Source organism: Humulus lupulus, chromosome 6 (assembly GCF_963169125.1).
Source record: "Humulus lupulus chromosome 6, drHumLupu1.1, whole genome shotgun sequence".
Classification (NCBI taxonomy): Eukaryota; Viridiplantae; Streptophyta; class Magnoliopsida; order Rosales; family Cannabaceae; genus Humulus; species Humulus lupulus.
The window spans coordinates 3,500,329-3,521,863 of NC_084798.1; the positions used below are offsets into that span (position 1 = coordinate 3,500,329).

At 35.6% G+C, this 21,535-nt stretch overlaps 1 protein-coding gene across 3 annotated transcripts; it reads left to right on the plus strand.

The window, feature by feature from the left end:
• The first annotated feature begins 700 nt into the window (after nucleotides 1–700).
• LOC133781414 (LEAF RUST 10 DISEASE-RESISTANCE LOCUS RECEPTOR-LIKE PROTEIN KINASE-like 2.8) lies at nucleotides 701–19,138 on the plus strand. 3 transcript variants are annotated; one of them, XM_062220385.1, is made up of 5 exons: nucleotides 701–1,632; nucleotides 1,749–1,793; nucleotides 1,882–1,911; nucleotides 12,713–13,819; nucleotides 18,946–19,138. In XM_062220385.1, the coding sequence occupies exons 1-4, from the start codon at nucleotides 771–773 to the stop codon at nucleotides 13,807–13,809; spliced, it is 2,034 nt and encodes a 677-aa protein (XP_062076369.1). In that variant the 5' UTR covers nucleotides 701–770; the 3' UTR covers nucleotides 13,810–13,819; nucleotides 18,946–19,138. The 3 variants fall into 3 exon arrangements, with proteins under 3 accessions (XP_062076369.1, XP_062076368.1, XP_062076367.1); XM_062220384.1 differs by lacking the exon at nucleotides 18,946–19,138 and adding an exon at nucleotides 18,352–18,571; XM_062220383.1 differs by lacking the exon at nucleotides 18,946–19,138 and having other exon boundaries at nucleotides 12,713–14,092.
• Nucleotides 19,139–21,535: the final 2,397 nt, after the last annotated feature.

The following is a 21,535-nucleotide window of genomic DNA, read 5'->3' on the forward strand; positions in this document are numbered from 1 at the left end:
AAGACTTATTTTTTTTAAAATAAAAAATTCATTATAAATTATATACATTTTTTTAATAATCATATATAATATTGAGAAAAATACCTTGTTATTATTATTTTTAAATTATAAGAAGTGTAAAAAGGACTTAATTTTTCCAAATAAAATATAGGTACGTAGGGAGTGAAATATAATTAATTTTTTTTCGAAAGATATTGGTGAATGTAAGAGGTGAAAGTGGTTCATACGTTTTCTTCCATATTATTTCACTTTTCATTTTTCTCTCCATATAATAAAAGTATAAACAAAGTTTAATTTTTACACACAAAAATAATAATTAAAGGAAGTTTAAGTTTCACACGTATATCTGTCTATTTCTTTATGAAATTTCTTAACAATTGCTCATACGAATACTTTTCTTTTGTCTTTTTCATTATGAAATTTATTCACAATTATTTATACGAATACTTTTCTTCTCTTCTGTCTTTTGCTTTATGTAATATCATAACAATTATTCATATGAATACTTTTCTCTTGTCTTTTTCTTTATGAAATTTCTTTACAATTATTGATCATACGAATACTTTTCTACACCCTGTTTAATAAATGATGGTGACACTAAATAATTTTCATATATTTTCTCTCTTCAATTGTAAAAGTAAAGAAATTTTACAGTTTGACACTAGAATAAAGTCCATAAATTAAATAAAGTTGCTTTTAATTTAAATCATTATGTATTTAACCATTGGAGCCTTATAAGAAGAAAGATTTTAAAAAGATGTAATTGCGAAATGGAAGCCCTTCATCTTATTCTGATCACGATCATAACTATACTCCATGAGATCAGCAGTACTCATAGTAGTAATTATAATACTACTACTACTACTATGACTACTGCTAATTGTTCTTCTTCTTGTGGAGATTTCCACAATATAGTCTTCCCTTTCGGACTAGAAACAGATCCATCCAGCTCCCGCTGCGCACCAAGCTGGGCGTCCTACGACTGGCATTTCATTAATCTTTCTTGCAAGAACAACAAGTTGTTTACCTACAACGGATATGGTGTTCGGGCGATCAATTCAAAGAACTTCACAATTAGACTTGTGGACCCTAATCTCCGCAAGGGTAATTGCTCATCCATCCCTATGCAACGGACACGGAGCTTCGATTATGATTATTTTGAACTAGAAACCAGGGTTGGACACGTTGACAAGTTTTGGTCGAGTAGGTTTAGAAGATATCAACTTTCAGAGTTTTTATTATACTTGAGTTGTGAAAACAAGGTGTACAATAATTCTCTCTACATAGACACATCTCCTTGCATAAATAGCTCTACTTTCTCCAAGCAAAATCCCAAAGGTCGGTTCGTATATGTGGTGTATGCTTCTGGCTTCAAATATTCTGATTTCGCCGACTCCTGCAAAACAGTCAACTCGGCTGTCGTATCTGCCAAAGATGAGAAGAGGAAGAAGATGTCCTACCGAAACATCCACGATGAGCTTACCAATGGCTTTGAGTTGTCATGGATCTATGCAGCTCCTCATAAAGAAAACTCAAGGAAAATTTGCTACATCGATGAAAGGTCCTACAAGGTTCATTGCATTTATGACTACTGCTTATCAATAAGAGGGACTCGATTTTTAATGTCGTGCAGTAAGGACTAATTCATCTCTATGTACTAATATTTATATACCACATAAACTGCTTTGGGATTAGTTAATTAATGTTATTAGAAATTTACATGTGTATTTCTATATTGGATGACGCAGCACTGTGGAATATAATCCAAGAATTTCTGCTCTATATTATTCCTGGTGAGAGAGTTCTACCTTACCAATATCGTTTTAATCACCGACGATTTTCCCCTTTTAATCACCTTTTGTTCTCTTGTTTTTGTTGCAGACTTTATAATTGAAAGATGGAAGCAGATTGGTAAGAGATCTTTAACTATTTTTTAATTTATAATTTATTTAATTAGTTATTTTATATATATATATTTTTTTTGCGTAAAATTCTACACCCGTACGTATTACTTATATGTTGTTGTGGGCGCTTGATGATATATGAGTAATAGTTAAAGTAGAAAAGAATGACATAATTAATTGGAATATTGCTATGGTCCATCACCGCAAGTTGTGGCAAATTGCAATAATATAATATCATGTACCACATATTCTATTTCAAATTTGAGTAAGTGGAACTTAATCTTAAATTGTACCAATTAACTTTTGTAGCATTATTGGACACATGCCAAATAACAAAACTCAAGTCATTAGTTATTTAATAATTAACTATTGTGATGTGAATTTGAAAGGAACTCTATTCTTAGATTTTGTGGGAGTATATTACAAGTTTGACCATTAAGCTATCCCTCAAACAACTATCTCAATCCTATAAGAACCCTTTCTTTCACTTATTTAATTCTTTTAAATTTTTAGTGACAACTTTTTAGTCATAGCATAGAGTTTTTTTTTGTGACTAAGTGCCACTTTTAGGGAAAACAAAAAATTATTTGTGGCTAAAAAATCATATTTTGTTACAAATTATCACTAATATATTCTTAGTTACATCCTATTGCTTGTAGTAATAAAGTTTGTTGTGACACGTTTAGTCACAACAAATTATAATTTTTGTGACTAATATTTTTAACTACGAACTTTTAAGAGATGACATAATTAAGATAATATTTTTAAATAATTTTTTTTAGTATTAGTCATAAATTTTGTTAGAAATAATATAGTGGAAAGAACGAAACATATATATTAATATATTTAATTGAAGAATGGAAATACAAAAATACAATATAAAGAATAAACCAAAGCCGAGGCACACAAAACACGCTTCCCTTAAAGCAGATTTGCCCCTCTACCTGAACGGTGCTAGAGGATTCGTGAGCAACCACTTCCCAGGATACAACAACTATCAAGCAGAACGAAGCACCACTGCGTCTGCTTAGGCGAAATCAAAACAAACCTTCCTTTATCACAAGAAAATTGTAACGCCCTGGTTACTCCAAGACCGTTACTGTGAACATTGAACTGTGCTTAACTCGCTAATCGAGTTCTTTGGTTATAAACGTGCATCTAGATGTTATTAGTAGGTTAAGGTGAAAAGCCAATAAAAAGAAAATTATATATTTTATTTAAAACATAAAACTGTTCATGGGCCCATAAAAACGTTTACAAGTTATTTACAATCCAAAATGGTCATTACAGTGTAAAATTTACAACTCCCCGACCTAAGCGGCAAAATTAGGGTTAACCCCTAGTCCCTCTAAGAAACTCCTTGCTCGTGATAGTCAAGCGGCCGCATATGTACACATCGCCACCTAAGCTCTCCACTCAAGGCTGGGTGGGCTTTTCTTTCCCTTTACCTGTACCACATAACACCCATGAGCCAAAGCCCAGCAAGAAAACTCAATACTGCATGAATATCAAATGATGATCATAATAATCATCCAGGACTTATAGCCCAAAACATATGAGTGAAAAATGTGTAAGTCACTAATGTGGGTTCCGCACCCTTTACAAGTGAGTGATCGAGTCACCAATATAAACAAAATGAGTGACCATGGAGTCACTAGTGTAGGTTCCGTAGCCTTAGCCATGTGACAATACGGTCACCTGGGCCTTCTGGCCCTGGCTCTGAGTGACTAGTCATAGAACTAGGCAAGCTCTTTTAGTTTTCATCGAACTTGGGGTCGGTCCGGCATTAATACTCATGATGAGTCATTCAATGCTGATGTTAATTAGATCTAATATTTATCGGCTCTGCGTTCATGACACTTATGCCGCTCCTGACTCATAGGTTAGTAACATACGACCATTGCTCAGTACCGCTGTCAAACTTGACTAGTAAGTCACAGCTTCACAGACGGATCTGACACCATTGCCGATTCTGACTAGTAAGTCAGTGCCATTCACACGTAAGCAAGATTTGCTAAGCATTTGATATGCAATCACTGTCCACATTTAAACACTCAACATGCCTAAATAATAACCATGCATGTCACAGATGGGGTGCAGTTTTCTTAGCTCTAGTTCGAGCAAGAAGTAGTAACAGAACAACCCTTGAGAATGATTGACCTTTAGATTCCTTAGAGGTTACCTAGCCATAACCAATTATAACCTCAACTAAAGAAAATCAGCAATGAAAGGGTCTTGACCTAAACCTCACTCTCGGGACCCCGAATTGTACCCAAACAGTGCGTAGATTCGATCCCGAGCCTTATGGATTGAAACTTCGAGCTAAAAACCCTTAAAAATGCACAAAACCAAAATCTAAAGAAGCAGGGTAGCGCTGTAGCGCTACCCCCCCTAGCGCCCCAACCCCTAAGTCAGCAAAAACTCCTCCTTGAGTAACGCTGTAGTGCCCACTTGTGGGCGCTGTAGCGCTATACACAGCCAAAAATGCCCCTGAAACTTTTCCCTTCGACTCCACCATTTCCAACCTGAACCAAACACTTCCAAACCTCATTTTAAGTCCCAATTGAACCCAAAAACCATCTACACATGTCCTAGGCATCATAACCCAAGGAACCCTAGCCAAAAACTCCCATCAATTCCCATCAACCAACCTAGAAAACCAAGATGAAATCTAAATAAAAAAAATAGAGCAAAGCTAGAGTTTTAATTGATAGAAACTTACCTCAAGCTCAGATTAGGACCCTCTTTAAAGGTGGAACACAATCCCAAGCCCTCAAGATCCACTTCCCTAACTTAAATCCTCAAGAAAAGCTCCAAAAATCCAAAAGAAAAGGAGAGAAAGGAGGTACGGGAGGAATGTTTTATGCTTTTTTTTATATAACTTTCAACAGCCGTCAATGGCTTAAAACATATCATAAGGTCTAAAGGCCTTTTTGCCCCTAGGTCATTTAAGGTTTTCTAAAGGCTCCCAAGGGTAAAACCGTCATTTCCCACCTATTTCGTTAATCATAATTAATACCCTCCAATTCTCGTTATTCTTAATATTCTCAAATACCAATAATTTATATCCTATTACCCTTTAATTCTCGGCAACGTTCTAATCACCAAATTACCCCGAGACTCACCCCGAGCCCCAAACTTAATCCCGTTATGACTAAACCGCTAATTTGCACTCAAAGATCGTCTCATCCCGAATGGCTCGAAGAAATCCACATTATAATGTGGCCTCGACAATAGGTCACCGACATGCATACAAATATACAATTACACCCTCAACGGGCTAAATTACCAAAATGTCCCTGCAATGAAATGTGGACTCACATGCATGCATTTAACATCATATTATAATATAATTAACATAAACATGCATATAATAATTTAATGACATAATAAATCAATTACGGCCCTCCCGACCTACTAATCCAACAATTACATTGCATTAGGGATTTTGGGGCATTACAACTATCCCCTCCTTACAAAAATTTCGTCCTCGAAATTTACCTGAACAACTTGGGATACTGATTCTGCACATCTAATTCCAGCTCCCAGGATGCTTCCTCAACCTTCTTGTTCCTCCATAATTCCTTAGCCAAAGGTATCGTCTTATTCCTGAGGACCTTGTCCTTTCTATCAAGTATCTGGACTAGTTGTTCCTCATAGGAGAGATTTGCCTCAAGCTCCAAATCTTCATAGCTAAAAACATGAGTCACATTAGATACATACCTTCAAAGAGCTGAAACGTGAAACACGTTATGCACGACCGACAATGCCAGAGGTAAGGCCAACCTGTAAGCCACCTGACCAATCCTCTTTAGGATCTCAAATGGACCTACAAATCTAGGGCTCATCTTGCCCTTGTTCCCAAACCTTCTCACCCCTTTCCATGGCGAGACTCTAAGGAAGGCGTAGTCTCCCACTTGGAACTCTACGTTCCTGCGCTTGGGATCTGCATAACTTTTCTGTCTGCTTTGAGAAGCGAGCATCTGAGCTCTAATATTCTCAATGGCCTCACTGGTCCTGTGAACTGCCTCAGGACCCAAGTATCTCCTTTCACCTGTCTCATCCCAATGAATAAGAGATCTGCACTTCCTACCATACAACATCTCATAAGGTGCAACCCCAATGGTAGACTGATAATTGTTATTATAGGAAAACTCTATCAAAGGTAAATACTTGCTCCAGGATCCACCAAAGTCCAGCACACATGCTCGCAGCATGTCTTCTAATATATGGATCGTCCTATCAGATTGTCCATCTATCTGAGGATGATAAGCAGTACTGAACTTCATCTGTGTTCCCATGGCCTTCTGTTAAGTTCTCCAAAACTTGGAAGTAAAATTAGGGTCTCGATTTGACACGATCGAACTCTGCGCTCCATGAAGGCGCACGATCTTTCTCACATAGAGATCTGCATACTGGTCAACTATATATGTAGTCCTCACTGGCAATAAGTGAGCTGTCTTGGTATAGCGATCCACTATAACCCAAATAGAATCATGTTGACGAACAGTCCTGGGTAGTCCCGCCACGAAATCCATCGTGATGTCCTCCCATTTCCACTCTGGGATATCCAGAGGCTGCAATAACCCGGCCGGCCTCTGATGCTCATCCTTGACCTGTTGACATGCCAAGCACTTTGCCACATATTCCACTATATCCCTCTTCATCCCGGGCCACCAATACATCAATCTCACATCTTGATACATCTTCATGGTGCCTGGATGCAAAGAGTAAGGAGTAGTATGAGATTCATCCAGAATCTCTCGCCTCAACGCATTGTCCTACAGAACACATATCCGACCCTTGTATCTCAACAAACCTATGCTTTCCCCTACCTCGGATCGATCAGCTCGTAGATGCCACAGCTAGGCACGGTCTTATGTCATTCATGAATGCTTATTATGGATATAACCAGATCGCCATGCATGCACCGGACCAATAGCATATGAGCTTTGTAATAGATAAAGGGTTGTACTGTTACAATGTCATGCCTTTTGGGCTTAAAAATGTTGGGGAAACATACCAAAGACACCGGATCTATGTTGAAACTGGGAAGGGGACCACATGGCCGAGCTGAGAATGACTTTACTTCTGTCACTCGAGCTCGAGGCCTCATTATTGGTGTCATTCCCGGAGCACGGACTAATGAGATGGCGAGCTGGGGATCGTGCTTTTGAGCTTTTTGACCTCTTCCTTAGAGGAAGCTTATCAGTAGGGAGGGGTACATGCTCCCACATGGTGTACTTCCGATAGGCGGTGTCGTCTGTTGACTGGTCCTGCTTCAGAAGACCGCAGGCTCAAATCTTATCTTCACGGAGAAGATAAGATAGGGAGTGCCTACCATATGGCAGCTGGAGCAGAATTTTTTTGTGCTCCCTCATTGCATCTGTAGGGGTAGGACGATGATAATTGGCTAAAGAGTCAGACACATTATAATTAGTTCGTGTCTAAACGTTAGACAAGCATGAAAGGAAATGGGTCGTATACTTACGAATTCGTCTTAATGAATAAAACTTTGAAGCAGCCAGGCCATTTGTCCAAAAGAAGGCCGACTTGAAGTTGGGAGGATTGTTGGGCATACCCTCGAAGATCTTCTTCTACTTGGGATAGCTCAACAAGCAATAGAAGTCGTCTCCTCCCCTAGCTCGGGAGGGGTTGCTTTCAAGCAAAACATACACATGATCTCCCTTGGTGAAGGTCCTTGCCAATTTAGTTCGTGGTACATCGACCTCAGGGCTGACAAGACCCTGGATGAATTGGTCTGGAGTTGAAAAGGTGGGAGCCCGAAAAAATCTAGAAGTCCTTAAAAAAGGACTTCAAGGGTAAAAGAGCCCCTGCCTTCATATGCTCGCGACTCCAGGCCGCGAGCCTCAGTATTTTGTCGGGATGGCCATCTCCCGGGGCATAGCAGCTTCGTTCGTTGGAGGTAAAAGCTCGGCACCTCAACGATCCTGACAATCCTAGGCTGTGACAAGCCAGGATGTTAGAGATTTGTCCTAATGAAGAAACCGAGCTCCAATAATGCTCGGCCTCAAAAACTCCTCTCTCGAGGTAGGAACGGCAGCTAGTTGCGAGGTGGATGGGCGATTTAATGTCTCCATCATTGAGAAAATGAGTTCTCCTGGATTGAAGGCGACAGTTACTTTGAGCTTGGGATAGAGAGGGACCGTTCTAAGCTCGGGGTCTGGGTCTTGATAGATGGCGATCCGAATTTTTTTCCTTTTCCTTTCCTAGACCTCGTCGATTTGACGCCAGAAGTGAGCTCGAGAATAGGGAATTGCGAGCACTGACCCCCATTGCCTTTCAAGATTCTGCGACATCTAACAAGAAAGAATAGGGTGAGGGCCAAGCACACAAGGAACAGAGAATAAAATTCTAAGTGATTCAAGCTCGAAAGCTCAAAGTCACAGAATAAGCTCAATTGAAAGATTTGAAGGAGCCTCGAGCCATTGGAGGATTCAGGCTTCGATCATGTATTTAACGCGAAAAGGGAAAGTGGATTTGTTTTAATGAATCCCAGATTTTTAGGGAAAAAGTTGGCGGTTACTCAAAAATGTGCTAATTTTGGGAAACATGCAATTTAAAACCCTAATTCAGTACCTTATTTCGTGGTCTACACGGTACGTCACCCGTGGTCTAAAACTATATATAAAAAATGTCTACATTTGCATCCTCTATCCTAAATCTGGGTTTGAAACCCATGATATTAGAAATTTTTTGAACCTAGAGTTTACACAATATCAGCTAAACAAATGTGATTGGGATTACTAATTGCTACGAAATTTCTTATAAAACTAGTGAAAAAACTAATAAATATGCTTACGCTGCAACAAGAACACAGAAATGTAAAAGCAGAATATGTATAAACAAACGAGATCAAAAACAGAAAATTACACACGGTGGCTTACGGATACAGAGAGATTGATGACCGGAGGAGTGGTTGCAAGAACGATCTCACGGAGTTGAGCAATCCAAGGTTATTTTGTTTTCTCGGTTTGGAAAACATACGAGGACAAGACAATGTTTGCGTTCTGGTTTTTCTTTCTTCTTTCTGAAAGTTTGAAAATGAAAGTGAAGAAGGAGAGAAGATGAAGCTATATATATCTATATATATATATATGCAAAATGAAAAAGGAGGTCAAAGGTCGGGCTAATCTGAGCCATTGGCCATATTTGGTATCTGATCTGACGGACGGGTACAAACGTGATGATGGCGGCATAAAGTTGGCAGGCGAACAAATGTGGGCACAATACCAAAAGAATTCGAGTACTCTTATTGAGCAACCCTTAGCTGAAACGTGTCCATTAGACGATAAAGTGTCCAAGGAGCGCAGTTCAAAAGTTTCATTCTCATAGGATTCGAACTGATACTTTTGAGGGGGCAAAATGTTACACTCAGATTTCGAGCATGGGGAATTGTGATCCCAAAATCTAGCCTTGTTAGGTGTAGGCTCGAAATGTGCACAGTCATCATATGATCCTCCCGTCAGACGGTCTCGCTGTAAACGACGATCTCGTGAGCTCGAAAAGTACATAGCTTCGAAGATGCTTCGAGCTGTCAAGGTAAGCTCGAAACAGCAAAGGGTTCAACACTTGTATATATTTTTGGTGTATCTCTAGTTCTCAGTGATAATGACCTGAGCTTGAGAAACATAAGCTCGATTTTGATGACTCCATCAATGACTTGTTGGGAGCAAAGACAAAGCAAGAATAACAAGTTTGTGATTGACAAATAATCTCGGAGGCGTAATAAGCCCAAATCAAAGTCAGTCGGGTACGTATGGATGTATTTATTGTTATAAAATCCCTATATTTAAGGGATATAATGTAATAAATTATCCAATCCCACATTCTAGGGGATATTATCATGCACGTAGAAAATAATGCATTAAAAGACATTATATCATTTGATTTACAGAATATTTTCCCGAGATATGTGGGAACGAATTCAAAAATCTTCTCTATAAATAGAGAAGAACACTCCATTTGTAAGGAACGAAATTTCTGAGATTTGAGGAGAAACTCTGGGAAACTATTCTTTGAAAGTTTCCAAAAGAACTTCCAAGTTCTAATAACATAGATTCGTCGACTAGGCAGATTTAAACTGCTGAACCACGTAATAAAATTCTGTTTTCATCTCCTATTTCATTTTCTCTGGTATAATATCTGTTTAATTGCTCTTCTTTTTAAGTTAACGAAAAACGGCGCCAACAAGTAGGAATAACATCCATGTTTTCAACCATATCTGAATGGTGAAATAAAAAAAATTGCACTTTTAGCAATTACGTTTTAAGATAAAAAATTGAAAGCTAGCAATTACATCATACTTGAATGGTGAGTATACACATGTGATAGGTACTAAAGACAACATTAATAATGACACATTTAAATACATATATAATTTTCTATGTATATATATATTTAAAAAGTGATTTTAACTTTATAAATAATTTAAATATGCAAAACTCATCTTAGAAAGAAACAGAGAAGAAAAAAAATGTAACACTACTCCCTTAATGTTAGTATATAGATAAAAGACAATAAAAGAAAAAAAAACATACATATACTATAGACGAAATATGACTTTCCACCAATTGAAATATATTAAGCAATTTTTTCTTCATCTAAATAATTTCAATACATGAATATGAAACAGAAGGAAATTAATAGATATAGAAATAATTATATATGAATATCTCTTAATTATGATACAATTATATATGAAACATATATATAGAACATAAAATTTAATATAAGACAATTATATATGAAACATATATATAGACATAAAATATAACATGAGACAAATAAGATAAACGAAACCTACAAAGAAAAATTTTATGCACAATGCCATATATATGAATCTATATAATTTTCATGCACATATATATAGATTGAGTAGAATATGAAAAAAAAAATAGGTACCGAAAAATAAAAAGAATTGGATAAGTGCATATATAAGTATAAAGTTACTGGCACCAATTAAATATAAAACAAAGAAAACCCAAACTGGTTTCCGCCCTTCAACCTATTTGTCTTCTCCGAAGGAGTCGAAATGTGCATTAAGATTGTTAGAAATAATATAGTAGAGAAGAACGAAACATATATATTAATATATTTAATTGAAGAATGGAAATACAAAAATACAATATAAAGAATAAACCAAAGCCGAGACACGCAAAACATGCTTTCCTTAAAGCAGATTTGCCCCCTCTACCTGAACGGTGCTAGAGGATTCGTGAGCAACCACTTCCTAGGATACAACAGCTATCAAGCAGAGCGAAAGCACCACTGCGTCTGCTTAGGCGAACTCGAAACAAACCTTTCTTCTATTACCAGAAAATACTATAGAGACAGAAGAGAGAAAGATACTAAGTGTGTGATACTTTGTATCTGTGTGTCTCAGAATGAGAGGAAAAACATCATTTTATAGGCTTCATGGAGAGTTGATAATGTGTGTGAATCAAGTGCATTAATGTCAAAATATCCAACAAATTTGGAATCTTAATTTATGAAAATAAATCAGAATTAATCACTTATTCTGTTAATATCAGTAGTTACCCAAAGTAATTTTCTGAAAATCAATCAGAATTAATCACACAATATTCTGATCTTTCAATTTTGACCAAAGTGATTTGCTAAAATCAATCAGAATAAATCACACAATATTATGATATTCTCATCTTTAACCAAAGTGATTTTCTGAATCATTAAAGGCATCAATTTCTCATTCACTTAATTTTTTCCAACAAATTTTGTTGTGACTAAAATTGAATTTTTTTTTTTTTTGAGTGGATCTTGTCCCAAGTTATAGTTATCCAATCACACACAAACCTATATATGACAAGATTCAATCATAAGATTGGTATATTCTGTTATATAGTATCCTACATGCACCTAAGACATTTGTCTTTAATTTACACAACAGATTTATCCATTGTTATAAACTTCATACTTTGGAAGAAGAAAAAAAAGTATAAACTTCAAAACTTGAATATTTCATAAAAAGTGGTTTTTTTTTTATCTCCCTTACTAATTTCACTATCTCTTGTTTTAAATCATTGTACGATAAATATAATTTAATTAATAATTACATATATTTAGTTTTATTTAGAAAATAATTACATTTATAAAACTGTTATTTTTTTTTAATAATATAATGTATAATACATTTTGTTTATATTTAGTTCCACATTAACAACACTTTCCCTTGGTATTCTTATTCTTGGAGTCGTTCTTCTTTTCCTTTCTATTAGATGCCCTCTTCGAACTTTTAGGATAGATGAAGATTGCTTTCGCTTCTGACATTCTCTTTTGTCCTTTTTGGTTCTATCTATAGAGATAGTCTTACAAGTCTAAATGAGTTTAGTCATGTTATATTCTAAATTAATAACGTAGTTTTTAGTGAACTAAGTGAAAATTAGTGTGCTATACTTACAGTATCATACTAATTTCCAATACGCCTCTATATATGGTGGCCCATGTAATTTTTTCTTATCACGTTCAAAACATACTGTCTTATTATTGAAATATTTCTCTTTATTTTCGTATTCAAATTATTAGTTTTCATACATAAAAATATATATGAATGGGATTAGTCCCAAAAGGAATACTAGCCCCACTAATCAAATATGAATATATGTATATGAGGTTAAAATTTTCAAACATTGGGTTCAAATAACTATTCATTTTATATTAATATGTTGTGTATAAGTTTGGGCGAACATAAGTAAATTTTATGTAATCATATATACTATTATATATAAGAGTGACATTTTTATATACTATTATTCTGATAATCCTTGCAGTTGAGATTCTAGCACCAAGAACAACAATTGGAATTTCATTTATGATTGGTCTTGTCATTTATAAGTGGCGTAGACGACATTTGTCAGCGTACGATGGCATTGAAAAGTTTCTACAAAGTCAAAACAATCTCATACCAATTAGATATGCATATTCAGATATTAAGAAGATGTCTAAAGACTTTAAAATTAAATTAGGTGAAGGAGGATTTGGCTCTGTATATAAAGGAACGCTTCGTAGTGGTCATTTTGTGGCAATAAAGATGTTGGGAAAATCCAAAAATAGTAGTTGGCAAGACTTTATTAATGAAGTTTCTACTATTGGAAGGATTCACCATGTCAATGTTGTGCGACTAGTAGGTTTTTGTGTGGAAGGTTCAAAGCGTGCTCTTGTATATGAATACATGCCCAAAGGATCTTTGAATAACCATATTTTTTTGATAGACCAAGAAATAAATAATTCCTTATGCGACGGAAAAATATTTGATATCTCACTTGGAATTGCTCGCGGTATTGAGTATCTTCACCAAGGATGTGATATGCAAATTTTGCATTTTGATATTAAACCTCACAACATTCTTTTGGATGAAAATTTTATTCCCAAGATTTCAGACTTTGGTCTAGCAAGATTATGCCCTTTGGAGAATAGCATTGTGTCTTTAACTGCAGTTAGAGGAACCACTGGATACATAGCTCCAGAACTATTTTACAAAAACATTGGAGGAGTCTCCCACAAAGCAGATGTATATAGTTTTGGAATGTTGTTGATGGAAATGGCTAGTAGAAGGAAAAACTTGAACACACAAGCAGAGCATTCAAGCCAAATATATTTTCCATTATGGGTGTATGACCATGTCAAGAAAGAACGGATGATAGTACAAGAAGACATTACAAATGAGGAACATGAAGAAGAAATAACAAAAAAGATGATTGTGGTTGCATTATGGTGTATACAATTGAAGCCTTGTGATCGCCCTTCCATGAGCAAAGTCATAGAGATGTTAGAGGGTGATGTTGAATGTTTAGAAATGCCTCCAAAGCCTTGCTTGTATCCACAAGAATCTTATAATAACGCCGAGGCTACCACTGAAGATACATGATCAAATACAGGTTATATAACATGGTCGTTATCATTTCCTGAAAAATCTTTTTAAAATTCATCAATGGTAATTCAGTTATTGTGTTTAAGTAGTCTACATTTTATTTTTCACCATTTGGAACAATTTTTTTTACTTTTGATGTTTTTATGCATTACATATACTTGTCCATGCATCTTGTATTATATTGTATCCAAGTATTAAATATGTATTGGCATTACTCTAAAGCTAAAATGCATTGTGTCAAAGAAATAATTACTCTGAAGTATACTGATTCTATTTTAAAGTTCTGCTAGTAATTTAGCTTATATATTTATGAACTATGAAGGTTTATATTATCTTGACAAAAATAAGGTATTTCAATACGCTTTCTCTGATGAGGATCTCTTAGATATTCTTTCTAGGTATCGTGTATGATGATCACATTATACACGACATATGTATGTTGGGATCACTACAATAATCTATATTTTTAATGATTCCATATAATATCTTGCTATGTTTTACACTCATACTATGAGTAAAGTTTCTCTCTGGAGTGGCTTGATAAAGATGTTTGTCCCTTCATCTTGAGACTTCACATACTCCAACCTCACTTCTTTTCTTTCAATGTATTTACAATAATTTGTAGTTCATGAATTTGAGGGAGAATGAGCTTATCATCAAGAAACTTAAATTTCATATATTAAGTTGCATTTTTTGTGTTTAGACTATAGTTTATATTTATCATTCTTAAGCTATAGTTTTAATGTTTTATTTTGAGAAGCGTACGGTGTGTTTGGCTGCACACATACTTATTGGAGGGAAACGTAATTTAAACAGCCGTGGCAGTTTTTAGAGGTTACTAGGGAGGGAATTAGAACCGTTGTTTTTCCTCATTTTTTTTTTTTTGGTAAATCAGATAATTGTGTATTAAACCAAACATATTTACATCCTACAGCACCCCAAGAGGCCTGATATAATATTCTAATTACAATTGATCAAACCAAATCTTGTCTCTTCTAGATTGTTTTTCCTCATTTGTTTCAGCCATCTTTGAACGTGAGAGAAAACTGAGAGAGGTTAGAGGAAGAGAACACATTGTGTTCTTGTAGTGTACGACCACTTTGGGTCAAAGAATAAGAAGGTAAGGTGAGTCATTTCTTTGGTTTTTCTTTGGATTACGGACCTTAGACACGTCCTTAGAACCTCTGTTTTGATTGTAGAAGAAAGCAAGAGAAAGAAGGGAGTGTTTTGAGAGTTCGGTGCAAGAATAGCCTATACAAAAATAACGTACGTCCGAACCTACTTTGCGTTGATTTTTCTCTTAGATTTTGAGTACCAAATTCATGTCGAATGGTTTTTTTGTGTTCATAGTGTTTTGGACTAAGTTGAGGAGAAGAAAGAAAACACCAAGAACCGACCACAGTAAGAGGTATATATTCAAAGATTTCCTTCGTAGTTTTATGTTTCCGATTGTTCGTTTTCGCTTCCTTACCGTGGATATGAATTTTTGGGCTGTTGTACATAGTTCTAATAAGTTTATTGGGGCTGGAGACACTCATTAAAGTGCTAGGGATAGTTTTATAGGATAAATCTTGAACTTTGAGATGTTTTGAGGATTGTTAGTGCTTGTGGGTGACGGGTATGCGCAGTTCATTAGCATTGCCGGTGATTGGTGGTGGAGACCGGTGGTGGTGGTGACGGTCAGAGGTGGCTGAGGTAGTGGTCTTGGTGGTGTAGGGATGAAGTCCAACCATAGTCGGGTTGGTCATGGAGGCTGCCGTGGGAGAGGGAGTCCATATTCAGGTGGTCACGTGCATGAGCATGCATGTTTTGAACTGGTTACTATTGGTTACCAATTTGTAACCAAAGGGGACAAAAAGTGGTATTTGGTCCCAAAACTTTAGGATGTTACTGCAAGGCTTGGGATTAGGTATTCTAAGATCAAAATCTGATTATTGAGAATTAAGGATAAAAATTCCCTAGTTAATTGTCCAAGTATAATAATTTACAAGCTAGGCTCGGGAATTATTATGTAAGCTTCAAGAAAAATTCTAGGTTTGAGAGTTAGTTTCAAAGTTTAGATTTGATGACTTAGAATCTACGAAATATTTTCAAGGACTTAGAAAAAATATTTTAGGAAGTGCAATATTATCGATTTTAAGTCTCAAGGTCAAGAGGTGGGCTTGGGGCTCGTGAATTTGGACTCGAGCATCGAACAACGAAATTTTTAGAAATAATTGGAGTTTTGACTTGCGATTTCGAACATGGCCTAGGATAAAATTATTATTGGGAATAATAATTTTCTAAGTTGAGTTTGGGATTCTGAGAGGGGTATTATGGTCATTTTACCCCACGGGCTCGGGTTTGGGCCAGGGTCGGGAATTTCAGTTTTGTTTTTTTTTTAAATTCCCTTATATATTTTAGAATCCTAGTAATCATAAACTAAGACATATTGTCCCAATATGATTATAGGGTCTAAACGCGATCGGAAATACTCACAAAGACATAATTTGCGAAAGCTAAGGACAAGAGGTAAGGAAGTATACACCAAGAGTAACTTAGTTTGTTGTGATCTTAGTGGATTGTTTGCATGTTTGTATACTGCTAGGTAAATTCTAGTTGCTATATATATGTGTGATTATATGGCTGGATGCGCATGATAGTACCCATCTATCGGGTTTGAATGTGCTTAGTGCAGTAAAGTTATCATGAATGCATGTGCAATGTTTGTGATTGTCAAGGGAAACCTTGTGAGGGTGGACCCCATGCAGCCGTGTAGTGGGGTTAGCCGCTCAGTCAGTAAAGTCACCGGGTTTTAGCGGAGTATACCCCTTTGGCACGGGAGGTGAGTATTCTCTGGGCCGCGGAGGCCACCCGGGGATCATGATCCCACAGATAACTCGATGGCTCAGTACAAGGCCTTGGGAAGGCAGATTCCCCATGCAGCCATACAGTGGGGTTATCCGCCAAGTCAATAAAGTCGTCGTGTTTTAGCGGAGTGTACCCCTTTGGTACGGGAGCTGAGTATTCTTGTAGAGTCCAAGAACTTTACTTAGCTAGTTAGATAGTAGTATTATAGTATTTATAGCATTATCTTTGTAACTGTGGATTTTTGGTTCAGACCGGGAATTATTTGGACACTCATAGTAGTACTTATAGACTTTCTAAGTTTAACCTATAGTGTAAGAATATTTATGACTGATATTAAGATAATATTTATTATACGATAAGGTTTAGAGGAGGACCAATAGGATTTTAAGCACATGTTATGAATGGGTGATTAAGAATTAAGCATTTTGAGGATTAAATTTAATAAGGAGTAAATTTTGAATGCTATAAGGTCAGTCAGCAGCTTTGAATACGTTGAGGGCTTAGTCAAGGCTATTTACTTCATTCGAACTTAGCTAAAAATGTGTAATTTCGTGTTTAATTAATCAACGTGTGCCGATATATCACAGTTATAGGGGGCGATATATCACAGCACGTAGATACGGAAAACACGAGACGATGCACGACAGCCTCGGGCATACTGGCCCAGGCGATATATCGCCTCCTTCAGTATGTTTTTGAGAGTTTTTGAATTCTTTTCCATTCAGCCATTCACCCTCTTGATAAGTCCAGCATCTTTTTGAATGAGTCTTCAGCCTCTGCTGAACGATTATTCAAATTATTTTCACCTAAAAAGCTATTATTTTTATTCAAGTAAAATCAAGATCCTTTCATTCCTAAACTCTATAAATAGGACCTAGTACCCAGCCATTATTCATCTTTTGTTCTAAGTTCAGAGGCTGCAAGTGCTAAGTGAGTGTGAGAGTATAAACACCTGGGTTTGGGAATCATAAGCTTGATCATCATAAGCTTATCAAACACTTTGGGAAGTAAGGTTTTAGAGTATTTCGGTTTGAGGTGTAGATTGGTCTTACAAGTCTTCAAGGTAACCCAAAACTATAGTTCAATTCTGTATTTGTTCTTTTAAGTTCTCATAATCTTCTACTCAGCCTCTAACCTTAATCTTTATTTTGGTTAGGAAATCTAAGTTCTTGAGCACATAAGTTTTGGTAAGTATGTGTCTCAATGGTTTAGTCTTCCCATTCCTTTTCATCTCTTTTTCTTCATTAGACTCACTCTTTTTCATAATGGTTATTAGGAGTGTTCCAAAGTTCCAACGCTGTCCACATATTCCGATAACTTTGGTAAGGAAAATATGATAGAATCTATATGTTTTATGCTTATGTTATCTTATGTTTTATGTTATGAAATATGTTATAAAATATGTTATGAATATGTATGTTTGTAGGCTTGGGCATATGACCCATATGACTAACAAGACCCCAAATAGATTATGGGCATATGACCTACTTAGCTAGTAGGACCCCACTAATCTCATGGGCATATGACTTGTTTAGTCTATGGGACCCCAAGTAATAATGGCCATATAGTATGTGTATGTAGTAAGTGTTATGTTATGTCTTTACATTTCTTATGAAATTTAAGTTTATGACTAAGTGTTAGATTTTCCTTGTTGGGCATTAGGCTCATTCCTTTCTGTTTTATGTGCAGGAAAATAGCTTTAGAGGTGGTAAGATTCGTGGACGCTTAGAGAATGTGTATCGATGATGAATGGAGTTAAGGAGTCGAGAGTTCGATTTCGAGGATGTAGTCATTTGTTTATGGTCTTTATATGTATTTTCTGCACTTACTATGTAATCCCTTTATTTTATAAGTCATGTTATGTTTTGTTTTTCAAACAATGGGATCCCATATCCTTTTTGGTATTTATGTAAGTAACTCTTATTTCTATAAGTTTTCCAATAAAATAATGGTATTTTCACAAATGTAAGTTTTAGTAAGAATTTGTATGTATAGTTTCGGAATGGTCCAAGAGTCTAGAGTAGTGGGTCATTACAATTCTCTAGGCTGTGGAGGCCACACTGGGATTAAAACCCCACAAATAACACGATGGCTCAGTTATATGTTTTCAGTATGTTACGCAACACTTTGACTTATGTGAATATGCTAGACGTGTGTTGCTCAGTTTGCAGTTTCTAGATATGCATTTCTGTTATGCAAAGTTTGTTTTGGATAGTAGAGTCATAAGTTGTAGCTAGCTTCCTTACTAAGCGTTATAGCTCATCAGTTACTCTGTGTGTGTAGGTAAGAGCAAAGCTTAAGGAGTAGTGCAATAAGCTGGAGGGGGTTCTGTCTGAAGTATGCATACTGTGAAACAACTGACCTACAGGGTTGTCAGGGTTCTCTTAAGTTTTCCGCTGAGTCCAGTGACAGTTTCATCAATTTCATGTTTACTAGTTTATCTAAAGAAAGTCATGTGGCTACAGACTATTTCTTAAGTTACGTTTAAACTACATTTTGTTTATTTTTTTAAACTATGGGATCCCATCCAAATACTATTTTATTTCGAAGTACTCCAATGTAAAATTTTCTAAAGTTTATTTAGTTTTTAACGTCCGATTTTTACTAAAGTTGACCGTAAGGGTCCAGTTGACCCCGGATAGTCATAGTCGTGTTCGGTGAGTCTAGTTAAGAAAAGTCGGGCTGTTACACCTTTGACCAGTCAACTTTAACATTTAACACCGTGTATCTCTAATTGCAAGTAAATTTCACGTTTTGGTACTTTTGGTACTAAAAAATAAGTTTAGATATTTAAGTGTTAGTGAGTTAAGTTTGGGTATTTTAGCCGCAAATATCTCTTATTTATATTTACCAAAGAAAATGTAGCCAATTATTAATTATTACAAAATTTTAAATTATTTACTTATTTATTACTTTTATTTTAAAATTAATTTAATTATACATTAATTTCATATTGTAATTTTTTATTAAATTCTTCAATTTGTATTTGATTATTTACTTAATTAATAACAATTTTATTATATTTATATTTTACTTAATTATATTTTATTAAATCATTTATATTTTTAACTTTTTTCAATTACAAAACATCTAATATTAATGTTAAAATTAATTATTAATTATTATGATTGGTAAATTATAGTTAAAAATTATTTTTTTTATGTATTTATTAATAAAATTAATAAAGTTTAATAATTAACCACAATCATCCAATATTTCTTTCACATATATAATATCTTTTATCACCCCGAAAGAAACATGCTATATCAAGAAATATGCTCTTTTCTGTATCATCCAGTATCCATGAAAACTTAATTTTAGTGTATTTATAATGTTTTGGTCAGAAAACTTAAAATATGCTTTGCCATACTTCGTTGCCCTTTAAATATATATGAGAACCCAAAACTTTATGGGCAAGTGGAAGACCTTGAGTGTAACTCTGCGAAGTACTAAGTCCCTGACGTTGAACTTTCTTTCTTTTACTTTGGAGTTAAAATACCGAGCGACTTTTTGCTGGTACGCAGCTACTCAGAGCTGGGCTTTTTCTCGTTTCTCCTCGACTAGGTCTAGGGACTCCATCAATAATTGGCTATTTTGATCTTGATCGTATGTTATTCTGCAGTGCGAGGGCGGATCTAACTCGACAGGCAACATGGCTTCGTACCCGTATCCTAAGGAAAATGGGGTATGACCGTTGCTGTTCGGTGGGATGTTATGTACGACCAGAGGACTTCAGGCAACTGTTCTGGCCATGCTCCTTTAGCTTCCTCGAGCCTTTTCTTCAGGGTATCTTTCAATGTTTTATTTACTGCTTCAACTTGCCCATTTGCTTGGGGGTGAGCAATTGAAGAAAAGCTCTTGATGATGCCATGTCTTTCGCAGAAGTCTATGAACAAGTCACTATCAAACTGGGTATCATTGTCCGAGACAATCTTTCTTGGCAATCCATATCGACAAACAATGTTTTTGATAACAAAGTCAAGTACTTTCTGTAATGACCCACTAATCTAGACTAATTGGACCATTATCGAAACTATACATAAAACTTACATTTTTACAAAAATACCATAATTTATTGAGTAACTTGAAAAATAAGAGTTATTTACAAAGTAACAGAATACTAAGAAGGATTATTGGATCCCATTGTTTTTAAAACAAAACATGATTTAAAATAAAAGACATTACATAATAATGCGGAAAATACACATAAAAACCATAAAAACATAAAAGGAGACTATATCCTCGAATCGAATAACGCTCGGCCCCTTGACTCCATTCATCATCGATACACATTCTCCAAGCGTCACGAATCTTTCCGCCTCTAAACTTATTTTCCTGCACATAAACAGAAAGGAGTGAGCCTAATGCCCAGCAAGGAAAATCTAACACAAAATCATAAACATAAATTCATAAGAAAACATAAAGACTTAACATAACACATATAACATACACTTATTATAATGGCCATTATTACTTGGGGTCCCATAGACTAAACAAGCTTATGCCCATGAGATTAGTGGGGTCCTACCAGCTAAATAGGCTTATGCCCACAATCTTTTTGGGGTCTTGTTAGTCAAATAGGGCATAAGCCCAAGCCTACAACATACACATCAATAACATATTCATAACAAAACATAACACATTAATAACATAAAACATATAGATAACACAAGCACATAACATATTAATTCTAGCCTATTTTCCTTACCAAAGTTACCGAGATTATGGACTGAGTTGGGATTGTTGGAACACTCCTAAAGCCATAAGAAAGAGTAAGTCTAAAGAAAGGAGATGAAATGAAAGAGATGGAAAGACTAAACCATAGAAAACATACTTACCAACTTATATGCTTAAGAGCTTGGATTCCCTAACC

Coding starts and splice junctions, on each gene's coding strand:
- LOC133781414 (XM_062220385.1), top strand. CDS start 771: ATGGAAGCCCTTCATCTTATTCTGATCACGATCATAACTATACTCCAT. Junction 1,794..1,881: donor TCTGCTCTATATTATTCCTG/GTGAGAGAGTTC, acceptor TTTTTGTTGCAG/ACTTTATAATTGAAAGATGG. Junction 1,912..12,712: donor TGAAAGATGGAAGCAGATTG/GTAAGAGATCTT, acceptor TAATCCTTGCAG/TTGAGATTCTAGCACCAAGA.